Raw genomic sequence first — 14,345 nt, 5'->3', positions numbered from 1 at the left:
AGCTTTATTCCCAGTTTTAATGTTCAGGTTAAATTAAGCCCGAAAGAAGCCAGAAAGGCCTTTTTCAGGTTTATTTTTGGTTGGGGTTTATCGATATACACAGCCCTATGAGGGATTCAACAAGGGGAAGCATTGGTCTCAGTGTTCAACTTGTAGGCCTTCTGGGGGCACCTGGTTGACCACTCTGTGAAACTAGTTGCTGGACTAGATGGACTACAGGTCTGATCCAATACAGCTGCTCTTTGGCTGTTATACAAAGCAGGGACTGCACCCAATGAGACTAAACCAACACAAACAAATATCAGAAGTGGAGGGATAGATGGTTCCATTGTTATGCAAAGTCATTTGCATAACAGGTAGCAGTTGTGTACTGCAGAACCTGTAGGAAGACTGAGCACACACTTACTTCACACCTTTCAGAAAGTCCTTCTAAGCCAAGGCAGGATTATATCCTTTTTGTCTTCCCAAGCATAAGGTACAGACATTTTTGAAACAAGCGACACTGCATTTTATTTGTATTGTTGATGTGCCAGTGGGTAACTGTCCTGGAGAAGGATAACCTGGAAATGAATGTCCTTCCATTTCAATGAAAAAGCTGACCTAGACTTATCTCATCCATTCTCTGGTTTCCTCCTCATGTCCCTCTTGGCTTCCAGCCCATTAACGAATATCAGAACTCTGGTGAGTACTGGAGACAAATTCTTGCTGTTTACCAGTCAGTTTTCCTTGTGTACAATACAAGGAAATGTACAATTATCAACAACGGTGATAAGGCCTTTTATTACATTGTTGTACTAACAATTAGCCCACATTTCTGTAAACTAGTATGTGCAATGCTTGCAATTTCCCATAATATTTATGAGATGGCAAGTCACTAGGTAAAAAGACTATTCAAGACTTAGCACAGTGAAAATGTCTCCTAAGTTGAAGGGCCTTATTTTGAGAAAGCCAGTCTCTTGCTGATATACTAGCAGTCTAGAAGAAAGCTTATTAAACTGTGGGTCGCGACCCCATATGGAGTCATGTAACTGAATGTGGGGGTCGTGAAAAATTTGGCAACAGTAAATGGTGAAATTATTTGTATACCAAAGAATTATTTTAAAATAAAATTCTTTATGATTTATTATCAGCAAATGTTTGATTTGTATATCTATTTTATATACCTTTATACCTGGGGCCACGTAAAAATTTCTTGAGCGAAAAGGGGTCGCGAGTGGGAAAAGTTTAAGAAGCCCTGGTATAGAAGACTGTCTGCCATGGTCCTTCTTCCTATTGGGAGCCAGTAATGATAAAAATTCAGTTCCACTCTGCAGTAAAATTTCCTATAATAAGTATACACGTTGTGCAGTCGTGCTTATTTTTACTTGGGAACAGGTTGGGACCTCCTATCCTTTCTTATCTCTCCATATTGGATCCAATCATGAATCCAGAATAGTGTTAGAACCTAGAACTAGTCCTGTGGTTGTTAATAGGTTTCAGACATGATACAAAAATCACACATTGCCTATAAAATGCAAAATGCAACCTCATGCTGACTTCATTTGCTTCTTGGCCATACAGGGAAGAAAGAGGAGGTTTAACCCTTCAAAGTATGTTTTGAAAGGCATTTATTTTCTTTTTTAACTTTTAACAGAGTTGGGGAGCCAGTTTCACACAGTGAAGCAGACTGCAGGTTGAAGTAGCATTCCACGCTGACAATGGTACATTTTTATACCTGTTGCCTGAAATGCATCATAGGATGTCTTCCTCATAATAGTAAATATGATACCACCTCAAATAGTATGCTAAGGTGTGAGACTTTTCCTTCACACACTTGTAGACCTGGCCAAAGGGTTAATGAAAATAATGAGAACAGCTTTCTGAGGTAAATGAAAGGAGCTGTAGCTTCATGTATTTCTGATGCGGATGTAGGAGACAAGAGATAAAAAGTGTATCTGTTCTCCTTGTGCCCTGCTCTGAGCACCATTGGTTCTATTAGCCTGCTGATGAAGCAGTTGCTTCGGCCAAGGCCAGAGTAAGAGGTGTTACATCATTAGCATCGTAAATTGCCCACCCTAAAGGAAGAATCGTCTCCACTTTCTGATCATGGGTCGCATGGAGAGATATGATGTGGGCTTAACATGAGTTTGTTTGTTTAAGGTGGGGAAAGAATGATGTAAAGAGGAGGAGAACATGATGTTAGTAATGATTGACATCTTGGCAAGTATATAATCTTATGTTGGACTAAAAGTGGTTGCTTCTGCCTTTAGACTAAAGCCTGTTATTCAGCTGAATAATAAATTTTAAACTTTCTCCTGCCACGGTGGCTTTTATTGGGCTACAAAGACACCAAGAGACGAACCTGTTGATTGTAAAACTGTCTCCAGTCAACACACTTGAACAGTCCTTGGAGGGGAAGAAGGGAAATTTGCATTGAGTTCAAGAGACATAGGTTGAGACAAGATGTGGGAACAATACAGCTGTCCCTCAACCGTTGGTTCCAAGGCAGTGGTGGCTACATAAGGGCTGCGGTCTCCACCAAACTCTGTGTGCATGGATGTTTGGCATGTTGTTCTATGAGTATCTTTCTGAGAACATTAACAAATGTTAAACATTAAATGCACATAGACCTTTGTGCATGCCACCATCCTTCACACAGCTGCCTGCCTCCATGCACTGAACAGCACCATGTTTGCTGCACTAGAGGTGGCTATAATAATCAGACCTGAACTCCATAGCACAAAGGAAATGCTTCATTGCTTACATTCTACCCACAGGTGTACAGGTTGTTACATTAAAAAATGGAAGACCTTCAGACAGATTCAATATTTTCTCAACTATTCAGACAGGAAGTTCCCCCTTCTATCAATGTGTGGCAGCAACAGGATAATGTGGTATGGTTTAAAAGTGTGTTTTATATTTTTGGAAGTGTATATAAAGAAGGAGCAAAAGTAAAAGAAACAAACAAAAAAGGTTAAGGAGGTTCAGCAGAAGACATGCTCCCTATTGGATAACTGAATAAAAAAGAAGCTTGATGTTGGTTGGACAAATCGGAGCGTCTACTCAGCCAAGATTGTGGGTATGTTTTTTTAGGTGGTTAAATGGCAGTTGACAAGTGACAATTGGAAAAAGGGAGACGAGAGGGATTCCTGAATAAGAGCGAGAGATCTTCCTGAAAATATAAGAAGTACTTTAAAAAGTCGAGAATAATAGGGGGCGGGTGAAGGAACAAAAGTTCCATTCTGCCATTGGAAAATTTAGTTTGGATCCAACCTCTGGTTATTTGAATTTAAAAACATGTCTAGCACTCCAGCTTGTGTAATCACTGTACCTAACACCTGGCCACATTACCAAAAGTTCTCTTTAAGTTGCTTACTTAATAAGTAAGGAAAGGCATTGATCACATTGTAGCAGGAATGGAAGCTACATATTCCTTATTCTGCTGATCACATTGTAGCAGGAATGGAAGCTACATATTCCTTATTCTGCTAACATGTCATGACAATAAGGGACCTGAAAGTGCCAAATCCAGGACTGAGTACTTAACTTATTTGCAAACATTACACATATTTCAAGGTCTTACTAGAAATGCCCACATAACTGCATTTATTTGTTCACCTAGCTCAGCATTTCTCAAGCCTTAGCAACTCAAGGAGCTGCTGTTCTGATTGATTTTTTTCCACTCACTCCCAAGCCCTTTTCCTTCCTGCTGCATGCTACAAACTGGGATGGTCTCTTTTCAAAATAGGCCTGGCAAGCCATGCATGTCCTGAGAATGCTTCCATTCTCTCATACATTCCTGGAGCTCTCCAGGCCCCACCTAGAAGCTGCCAACCTTACCACAAGGAAATGTCTGAGAGAGTAATTAGTTCCATAGTGCCACAATCTGTATCACTTATTAAAAAATATTTATATGCTTGCCTTTCTACTGAGCATCTCAAAAGGCTCTGACCCAAATTCCAATCATTCTCACTCCTGAAAGGGTCTTTGCACTGGAGACAACAAGGAACTTTTCTTACTGGTTAATAAATTCTGGATAGAGGTGAACTGGGGTGGGAAGTACATTCAGAGGGTACCAGTAGTCACTGCCACAGATTCAGCTGTGTACTGTGCCAGTACTAACCAACCTGTGTTGGGGCGGGGGAAGCAGTGGCATTCCTAATATATGCTGGGGGGTCTCTACTAGATGGAATGTTGCTGAGAAACCAGGAACCTGGAGCTGACCCTGAATGGTTACATGGTTCATACCTACATATGTACCTACAAATCCACATTTCTATTTCCAGTTAAGAGTACTTGTAGCATTTTAAAAATGATAGAAATCTAGACAGAACATTTGGTGTCTCCAGATGACTTTTATAATGTATTATATTACTAAGCAACAGAGGAAAAATACATGTATATATATACAAAATACATGTTCTTATCTTAGTGCTGAGTCTCTACTTGAGATGCAGATTTTAGAGAATCCTAAAGATTAACAGTGCAATCCTACACAGAGCAATCCCCTTCTCAATCCCTTGGATCTTAGAGATGCACTTGGAAACTCATCTCACATTGTCCTCCAAGCTAGTGGCTAGAGACAGAGATCAGTGGATAAAACCATTCAATGCCCAGAATTACATATTTAATCACTACAGAAATGCTTACTATTACGTAGCACCATTATATTTTTAATTTTTGATGTGTTGCACAACAAGGACTGGCATTTTAGGTTTTCTGTGTTTCCGGTACACCCTGATAATTTCCAATTTGTATATGTTAATTCAGGTGAAAGACGTGTACAAGATTCAAACATCATTTGGAAGGCCAAAAAATCAAGCGATGGAATATCCCAAGTGGACTGTTTAAATAGAAAAGACAGTCCCACTTGCATTTTGATAACACTCACTGTACAATTCAAACCACTAAGCATCTCACTGAGAGCTAGAATTTACTTTCCTGCACATGGGAAATAAATCAGAGTTGTCATTTCATATTAATATCCATATTCTTGGCCACAATCTAATAAGGACTTACCCACGAATGAAACGACGCCTCGTAGAACCGAAAGAAAAGCCAGGAACAGAGGAAGAGTCATTGTCAATGTATTACTACTCTCTCCCCTTTCACCAGAACACAAAGGGTAAGGGGTTCTTTTTGTATCCTACGTCGTGGAGGCCAGAAAGAAGGAAAGTCGTGCTCATTTCTGAGAACTGACAGTTCAGGAGTGCATTCTGGTCGGTTAGTGATAAGGAAATACCCTGCCACATGGGGCATTTTGGAATAACAGGAATTCACAGTTCAAGCTCTGCTTTCCTACGCTAATTTCACTACAGAGGGGAAAAGGAAGGAAGAGCTTCCACATAACTGCAGGTGATAAGGTGATGAATGTTCAGCATGTTTTTTCTTCGACCACCTCACAGTGAATGTGGGAAACAAATCAGTTACTGCACTGCCTCTAAAGAACATGTTTTTCCATTTTGAAAAGTAGAGTAAATTCAGATGATATTTTCTCTGACTTCATGGCTAGATCTGAAAATCTTTTCATTTATTTATACCTTTCCCAACTACCAAAGTACTCGCAGAAGCTTACAAAAAAAAAAAAAAATCCTGAATATTGAAGTGCAGAATTAAGAACAAACAATGTATCAAAAAACCAGCTGCAGCCTAAAAGTGTACAAATCACCTACCCGTATAAAGGCCAGCAGAAAAAGCAGTATAACTAAAACCCTAAAAGAACAATAATAAATTCTAGATAGCAACTGAAGAACTAACAGCACCCAGAGCTTGGCATTAAAACCAAGAAATCTAGTTTTGGCAACTTTCAAGGCCTTCTGGAAAACAACTTTCTTCACTATTTTTTGAAAGGCCAACAATAAATATACTGAACCTGCTTTTGGGGTTGGGGGTTCCATCTAGCTAGCGAGCTAAATATATTTTATCCCTGCCTTATTCCAAGGGGTATACATTACCGTCCCCACATTTTATCTCCACAACAATCCTGTGGAGTCTGAGAGAAGTGAGTTTCAGGATAGTGTGTGGATTTGAACCCAGTTCTCCAAGGACCTAGTTTAACATTCTAGGTAGTGTGTACCACACTAGGGTAGCCTGGGATCAGGGCTGAAAAAGCTTTATCTCCCGTGCCTACTAAACTGACCAGACCCTGCTCGGAACAGGCAAATAGAAACAAGCAGCCCCAGATGGCCTTAACTACTAAGACATGTTGCACATTTATGGGGTGCATGCTACTCTAAAATTAAGGCAACTTTGACTGCTGAATATGAACACCAAAGAACTGGTCCTTAGTTAGATGTTGCAATCTTGTGCATATGTACTTGGGAAGTCAGCCTAGAAAGCATTGGTCTGTAAGTGTAATAATGCTTGGGGGGAGGGGTTGTTTTGGAAGATACACCTTCAGCTTTGCCATTTGTATTATTTCCATAAAAATAATAAAATAAAATAATCAAATATAAAAGCAGACAATACAACACATAACTACATGAAGGCAAAAGTTTAGAAGCACTTTAAAAAAGAACAAGGAATGCTTAAGCTGTCGTTGTCCAACTATTAAAGAAACTGTCTTAACCAGACACCTGGGGGAAAAAGCAAGGTTTGCACCATAACAATGTTTCTGGAAAGGATATCTATTGGGGCACCACAAAAGAAAAAAGGTGCCACCCATCTTACCACAGGTGGGGCACTCACAAAAGTATACAACCTTCATGTTATTGCCAACATTTAAGTATTTCAGGAGAAAATGCCATCTAAAGAACTGACACAATTTGCTTACTGTCATGTGATGACATGAGTAAAACTGGGGGAAATATCTTGTCACTTGCAGCACAGGAAGAACGTGGGTTTTTTTTTGCTATGTTATACAAATTCATGCCAACTTCTGCATGTGCATGATGAGCAACTTTACAAGAATAAAGGAAACAGATTTCGCTTCCCAGCTCCCATGAGATTTTCATTTGAAGAACAACAAAATGATGTGAAATAGTCATGCTTCTAATGAAACTTTCGATTGCAAAATCAGCCTCATTAAAAAGAGTGGGTATGCAAAACACACTTGATATCACAGCAAAAGTGTGAAACCTGTCAGGCAGGTAATGTCATGTACGTGCCCTGTTGCATATAATAAAATGTTTTCCTATCCTGCTTTATTCCCTTTATTAGGCTGGGTTTTTAGTGCTCTAACATTTCTGGTTGTATGTTATTATACCGCTCTTACTGAATTTTTTAAATTTGTAATCCGTCTTGTGTCTCAGCAAGAAAGGCAGACTATAAATGAAGTAAATTTAAAGAAATGGTAGTGCTAGATGCTTAAGATTCAGTAGAAAATGTGAAACATTTATTTGACTAATGGCCAAACATATTTAAGCTTTCAGTCTGTTCCATACCTTACAGGCTTACCAATTTACCTAAATATTTACAGTCGTGTCCAGAAGAAAACCACACACTCCAGCAGCTAGTTTGGAGTCGGTCTGCCCACTTACTTAGTTAGCACATTTTTATCTCATCCTTCCTCCAAGGAACTCAGGACAGGGTATATAATTTTCTCTCAGCCCCACCTACCTCACAGGGTGTCTGTTGTGGGGAGGGGAAAGAAGGCGATTGCAAGCCGGTTTGATTCTTCCTTAAGTGGTAGAGAAAGTCGGCATATAAAAACCAACTCTTCTTCTTCCCTCTATTTTATCCACACATCTTCAGCCTCACAACAACCCTGTACAGTAAGCTAGGTTGAGTGACTGGCTCAGGGTCACCCAGCAAGCTTCCATGGCAGAGTTGGGGCTTCAATCCGGGTGTCCCAGATCCTAGCCTGACACTCTAACCCAGGGGTCCCCAACCTTTTTCTGCCCAAGGTCATCTTTGGAATTCTGACACAGCGTAGTGGGAGTGGTCACAAAATGTCCAGCCACCAAATGGCTGCTGCAACACACACTGCAAAGATCCTTGTATGGTGGTGGCCACTGCTGCCAAAGCAACATCTTAAAAAATCTGCACAGCCTATCAAATCTCCAGTAGCCAATCAGAAGCCCCGCTGGGCAACAGCTCCACCTGGCCCCACCCACTTTCTGAAAACACTTGATGGGCACCAGGAAAGGTGTTGGTGGGCACTATGGCACCCACAAAAACCACATTGGAGACCCCTGCCCTAACGCCTGCACCATGCTGGCTATGAAGACGTTCTGTGGTGGGAGACATTTTTGACAAACCCGATTGGTTTACAAGCTTCTATAAACGTTAAACCTTCAATCTGGTGGTGACACAGAAGCAAAATACTATAGTAAGTGTTTAATTTACCAGTTGACACACGTTAAGTTGGATCTGGATGTTTTACTCAGTCATCCTTGCACTGAACAGATCCTGTGGTGTGAAGACATTTGTTCAACCTTGTTCTTGGCTTGTGGTATATTCTAATCTGCAAGGTGTGAGTTCATAAATAAAACAGTAAATGTGTATACATTCAACATAAGTGCGTTGTAAAAGACCCTAAGCCCCCCTCCCTGGGTTTACAAAAACTCTACCTAAACCCCAGGTGTTTTCCCTTTGTGGATGTTTTGATCTGCACAGCAGGATTACCCAAGGAAATTAGATATGTAATAAGTTTCTCAGAAAATGCTCGCTGTTGATGTAGTGGAATAATGAATGTTTAGAATACGTGAAACATGTTACTCCACTTTCAAATACTAATTTTAGAAAGTAGTGACTACGGCTTATAAGGTGTGATTGTTCTAGGGCCAGGCCAATGAGCCAAAACAACGTTATTCAGGTCTTCATAAAGCCTTACAGTCCTGTTTTGAATTTATGGGGAAAGACAAGACACCATAAAAAGGCAAAGGCCACTTTGTTAAGCTATGTGCTTCAAATTGCAAAGCCAAAATGGCTATAAACGGCAAAATGCAATGGAAGATTGAGACCAGCAACAGATCCACCAATTTTATTTCTAGGAAAGGACTAGAGCCAAGGTTATATACTAAAAGATGACAGGTACAATGAACCAGGCATTGATCAGTACACTATAACCTCCACTCAGGGAGTCTCCTATGCAAACTCCACTGAAGTGACCAAAGGTGGCACCCTAATGGCACTTTGACAATTGCAGACATTTTTCACAAGTGAAAAGAGGGAAGCACAAATCCAAGTACAACAGATCATTCAAATGTGTACAGAAAACAATTTGTTTAAAGATAGTCAATAAAATCTGGCAATACGTTTCAAGCTGAAATAGCTCTTCTTCAGTAAGTCTTTGCTGGTTTAAACAGGAAGTCTGCAGACACATGCTCTAGAAGGAACTAGGTAATTTCTGTCATGCCACTATGATAGAGCAGATATTTATTTGATTTCACTTCAAAATATGTACGTGCTTTTTACTGAAGGTGTGTGTGTGTGTTAAGTGCCATCAAGTCACTTCCGACTCATGGCGACCCTATGAATCAATGTCCTCCAAAATGCTGAAGGTTACTTTTTAAAAAACCCAGCAACAAGGTGCAAGAGATCTGTCCTCACATTGGCAGACTTTTGCATGTTTTTTTTCATCTCATGGTCTCCAATATCATGGATGGTCAGCCAGATACACACCTCTGCTTGGTTGTGAGCTGGCCAGCCACTGATTTTTCTCCCAACTGAAATAAATTCCAGAGAAGGTAGATTCAAAATATTTGTGTGCCTCAGAACTACTCTATCACATAAATCAAACTTATTAGAAACATTTCCTGCTTTCACTCAATCTATTCAGACACAATGAGAAAAAAGCAGAGCCATTAAAAATGGCTTCCTGAGTCCCAGCAGATAGCTTTCTGAACATTACAGTTGTCTAATTAGTGCTGCTCCAAACAATTCATGAGATTCTAAGAAAGCTGCCATTTCAAGTATTTACTGCAAACAAATTTGTACCAATTTCCTCTTCTCAGTGTATCTAATTGTGCCTTTTTGCAGCCACGGTTGTTTCATAAGAACGTAAGAAACCAGTCGTCCAACTAGTCCAGTACCCTGACTCATATAGTGGCCAACCTGTTCTTCTTGGGGTCCAACAGCAGGGCATAGAGGCCGAGGCCTTCCCCGATGTTGCCTCTGCCCCAACTATTGCTACTTACGCATCCTTTCTTTTAGATGGTTTTCTCACCGTGTGATCCCAGCCAGTCAGGAATCACAGTGAAAAGGGTATCACTTCACCACATAACCAATGTCAACAAGAGCAAAGGCTTCCTTGTTGACACAGTCTTGTGGTATCTTAAAAACGAAACATTTTATTTGAGCATAAACTTTCATGAGCTAGAGCTTAATTCTACAGAGTCTTACACAGGCCTTGCATAGGCCAGTCCTTACTTAAAGATCCCCCTATAACCCAGGGGTCTCCAGTCTTTCTGACCCCACAGGCACATTTGGAATTCTGACACAGAGTAGTAAGTACAACTCCAAAATGGCTGCCACACAAAAAGCGGAGCTAACCACAAAATGTGAAGGAGTGAGGTCATGCATAACTCTAGTAGTAACTCTTCCACAATTCAGGCAAAAGCTGTTATAACATATTGTTCAAAAATATTCTTTCATACACCTTCTGTTAATCAGTTAAGGTCTCTGTGCTGTGGTAGCAGTTGCTGCCAAAGCAACCTCTTAAAAATCGACTCAAGTTGATCAAATCCCCAATGGGTAATCAGAAGCCCTGCTGGGCAAAAGCCCCACTTGGCCCCACCTGCCTTCTATAAACACTTGGCGGGTACTGGGAAAGATGTTGACAGGCACCATGGCACCCATAGGTGCCACGCTTGAGACCCCTGCCATAACCTAAAACAGCTTACTGTCAACAAGGAGCACCTAACAGAGATACAAACCCAGTGACTAGACAGTGGAATAAACCAACATACTTTCTCCATAAACACGTTCAGGAAACGCTATCACAGGACTAAATCCCATCATCTGTATTAGGCTTGGGCTTATCCACTTGCTCATCCTCTGCTGGAGGCCCTCATGTGTCAACAATGCCCATCTGCTCTCTACATTTGACAAAATGACTTCTGACCGGCCGCCGTGCTAAAGAGTGAATGGACACAAATGTGACATTAATCACAATATTCGGAAACCAGTGCAAGAACATTTCAGTCTCCAAAGGACACTGTGTTTCTGGCCTGGAAGTTGCTATTCTTCCAACTCTCCCCCTCAAAAGAAACTCCCAACACCTTCATATGAAGACCCAGCATAAAACTGCTGAATTAGAATTCATTAAGAGTTTGCATACTATTTCTTCCCTCTCTCTATGCTTGAAAAGAGACTTGGGATTTTTTTACTCACAGGTGCTTTTTGCCTTAGCAAAACCAGTGAACACCTACTCATTAAAGGTGTTAGCTATCTTGTGTTCTGTATTTTTCTGGATTAAATTTGCATTAAACATATATACATTGTACCTGGCACTTATTACATTCTATGGCCCCTTAACCTCACTATTTTTTTTATACTTCCTACATAAAAGGTTTACAGAGAGAGGATCCTCTGGTTGCCTCTGAAGTGGAGGGCACTTACTCTGCTATAAAATTCTGTTGGGTCTTTAAGGTACCACAAGTTTCCAGTTTACGTTTGTTGTATTTACATGGCTGCAGTCCTCACCAATTATTGTATATTACCTTCACTTTGAATAGGGAGGTAGGATGAAAGCAGAATGAATATCCCTTTTGTCTGGACATTCTGGCAAACTCATTGGCTACCAGTATTTCATAGCAAATCCAGCCATAGTCGAGAATAGTTACACATGGCTGATTGAGGCTGACTGTGGATAGGAGCACATGCTGTTTTAACTAGTAAGTTTCATGCAAGGGCAAAGGCAATGGCCCATTGTTTCAAAACAGAGATATATTCCCTCTTCCCCCATCTGATTGGAAACAGCTTTCTGCAAAGGGGTGTGAAAAAATTGCTACCTAATGGGGAGAGGGGCCTTATGTCTCATTCAACAGTATGAAATCCATATTCAGCAGTTCAGTGACTAAATTTTACTGTGAATCCTCATGCAAATTATGTGCTCATAAAATTAGTAATTTTAATTAATACATTTTGTTCTGAGTACAACAGCATTTGCATTCTTAAGAGACTCACTGAGGATCTGCATACAGATTCGATTGTTTTCTCTCCCAGAACAGGACCAGAGATAGGCATTTGAAACCACAAGATATGTTAAACCTTTTAAATTACAAGCTTTTGCTTTATGTTCTCCTATAGGGTCAAGCAATTGTAAAGTTACAATGTTAGTTATGATACACTTAGGAGAACATAAGAGTGTAAGTTGTGTCTACTATTGCATTAGTTAGATTAGCTGAAAGTATTACCAGTGTCTAGAATAACATCTTAATAGCAAAAGTTACAGTCCACCTACTAATTATTTCCCCAAGAATTCCTGAGGTTATCAATAGTTGTGTACAACAGCAAGAAAAAAGTGCCAATGTCTGTCTAGAGCTGTTGCTTCATAATATATATAGAAGCCAGACAGAAGAAATATTTAGTTCAAAATTTTATGGCATATGCAGCAAGAAATGCAATGCAAATTTTAGAGTGACAGAAGTATAAAGTTATCTACAATACATGTAAAAGTATTTCAGACAAACAGTACAAGTTGTTTTTCATGTCCAATTCAGCACTCTGAGCATTGATCGGGTGCGTTCCAAGATGCTGTTCTCAGGAGTTTTATTTTTTAGCCAAATAGCACAATAAGGGATCAACTATTTAGGTCCAGTGCAGTTAATGGCTACAAACTGGGTCTTTAAATTTAGACTGGAAATCAGAAGGAAGTATTACCTACTAGTCTCCTTAAAACAGCTACAGAAAAACAGAATCGGTGTCTAGGCCTGAACTGAGTAAGGTTATCATAATTTTGTGACTTCTACCTCGATATCTCTATTGTGACATTATGAGTCTGGATTTGTTCTTCCACATAATTTGGGAACCCCTCTAGCCCACTGTGGCATAGGAACTCGAAATTAGAAGCCAGAAACAAATCTGCACTATTAAAATTAGTTTTAGCAAAATTCTGTACATAAGCCTTGCTGATAAATTCATCATTGTACTTGGGGTTGGAAAGAAGTTTCTCCTCCATTGTGTTGGCCAGGCTTGCTTGTTGAAGACAGCCAGAGCAAACTGTTGTGCACCTTATTGCGCCTGGTCTCTACCTGTGGCACCATGATGGACTATATTGCACAAGTTAATCTGGGGAGACCCTAGCCTAGATGGCCCAGGCTTGTCCAGTCTCATCAGATCTTGGAAGCTAAACAGGGTCAGCCCTGGTCAGCACTTGGATGGGGGACCACCAAGGAAGCCCATAGTTACTACACAGAGGTAGGCAACGACAAACCACCTCTGTTTTGTCTCTTGTCTTTAAAACCCTATAGGGTCACCAGAAATTAGCTATGACTGATGGTGCTTTCCACCACCAATCTGTAAGGCTGAGACATAGTGAGCTTGGCCTTATGATCAATACACAGGCAAAAGTCTCTTCTACCTGAACAGCTCTTATCTTGTACATAATTTATTAAATACAGAAATAGGAGTTCCTGGAAACCTTTCCAATGCCTAAACAGTTCTCTGTAACCTGCACATTGCCAACTAGCACCTAATTTAGCATTATTTTGGAAATGTCACTGTTTATACTGACACATTACATACAAGCCCTACAGATATGCTACAAATAATTCCAACTGACTGAACACAAAATTGCCCCAAAGTGTAGGAAAAATGAATGGGGAAGCTTTAAAGAATTATTCAAGTACCACATCAGACTCTTTAGGATCACACAAATTACGACAGCAAGACGAAATGTACAATTAAGGCAGAAAAGTGGTGCTCAACAAAAGAATTCAGTGAGACTGGTTGATTACATGTAACTGATGTTCTTCAAGTGGTCCTCAATGAGGCCATTCTTAGGGGCTTCTGTGCTTGTTCAGAGCAACTTTGGGAATATTCTAGAGCTCTAGCCATCAAATTCACACTCATGTACCTTTCTGCTCCAGGAGAAATTTCTAAGTAAGTACCGGTATATATTGCTCAAGCGATGGAGCAGACTTCCACCCTTCATAACCTCTGCAAACTTTTCTCAATATAAAATCAAGGAAGACACTTGCAATTGGGAAGGAAAGCAGGATATGTGCAAGAACAGATACAGAAAGACAGCTAGTTTTTCTGAGTGATTACTGTACACTCCTAAACAAACAGCAGCCAGCCTGCCTGCCTGGAGAAGCACACCCTGGCGACCAGGAGAGTGTAGCATCCTAATGTTTATGCTCAATGCTGCATTCACACTTCTGTGCATATCCAGTTCATGTTACAGAAACATGCCATGTGTAGTCCAGATAGATAAGTAATGGAAATGCTCCATCACAATTGGTTACACTTTTGATTGGAAC

General features: G+C 40.3%; 1 protein-coding gene across 1 annotated transcript in view; it reads right to left on the bottom strand.

The window, feature by feature from the left end:
- The window catches only part of MRC1 (mannose receptor C-type 1), a 74,622-nt gene extending 61,580 nt beyond the window's left edge, over positions 1–13,042 (bottom strand). The window contains exons 1-2 of the mRNA XM_056857099.1: positions 12,983–13,042; positions 10,830–10,995 (exon numbers count right to left, since the gene is read on the bottom strand). Coding sequence (XP_056713077.1) covers positions 10,830–10,995; positions 12,983–13,042 — 226 coding nt within the window. The remainder of the gene's footprint in view (positions 1–10,829; positions 10,996–12,982) is intronic.
- Between the last annotated feature and the right edge of the window lie 1,303 nt (positions 13,043–14,345).

This window comes from Euleptes europaea, chromosome 11 (assembly GCF_029931775.1).
Source record: "Euleptes europaea isolate rEulEur1 chromosome 11, rEulEur1.hap1, whole genome shotgun sequence".
Lineage (NCBI taxonomy): Eukaryota > Metazoa > Chordata > Lepidosauria > Squamata > Sphaerodactylidae > Euleptes > Euleptes europaea.
This window is presented reverse-complemented; position numbering and strand designations above follow the sequence as displayed.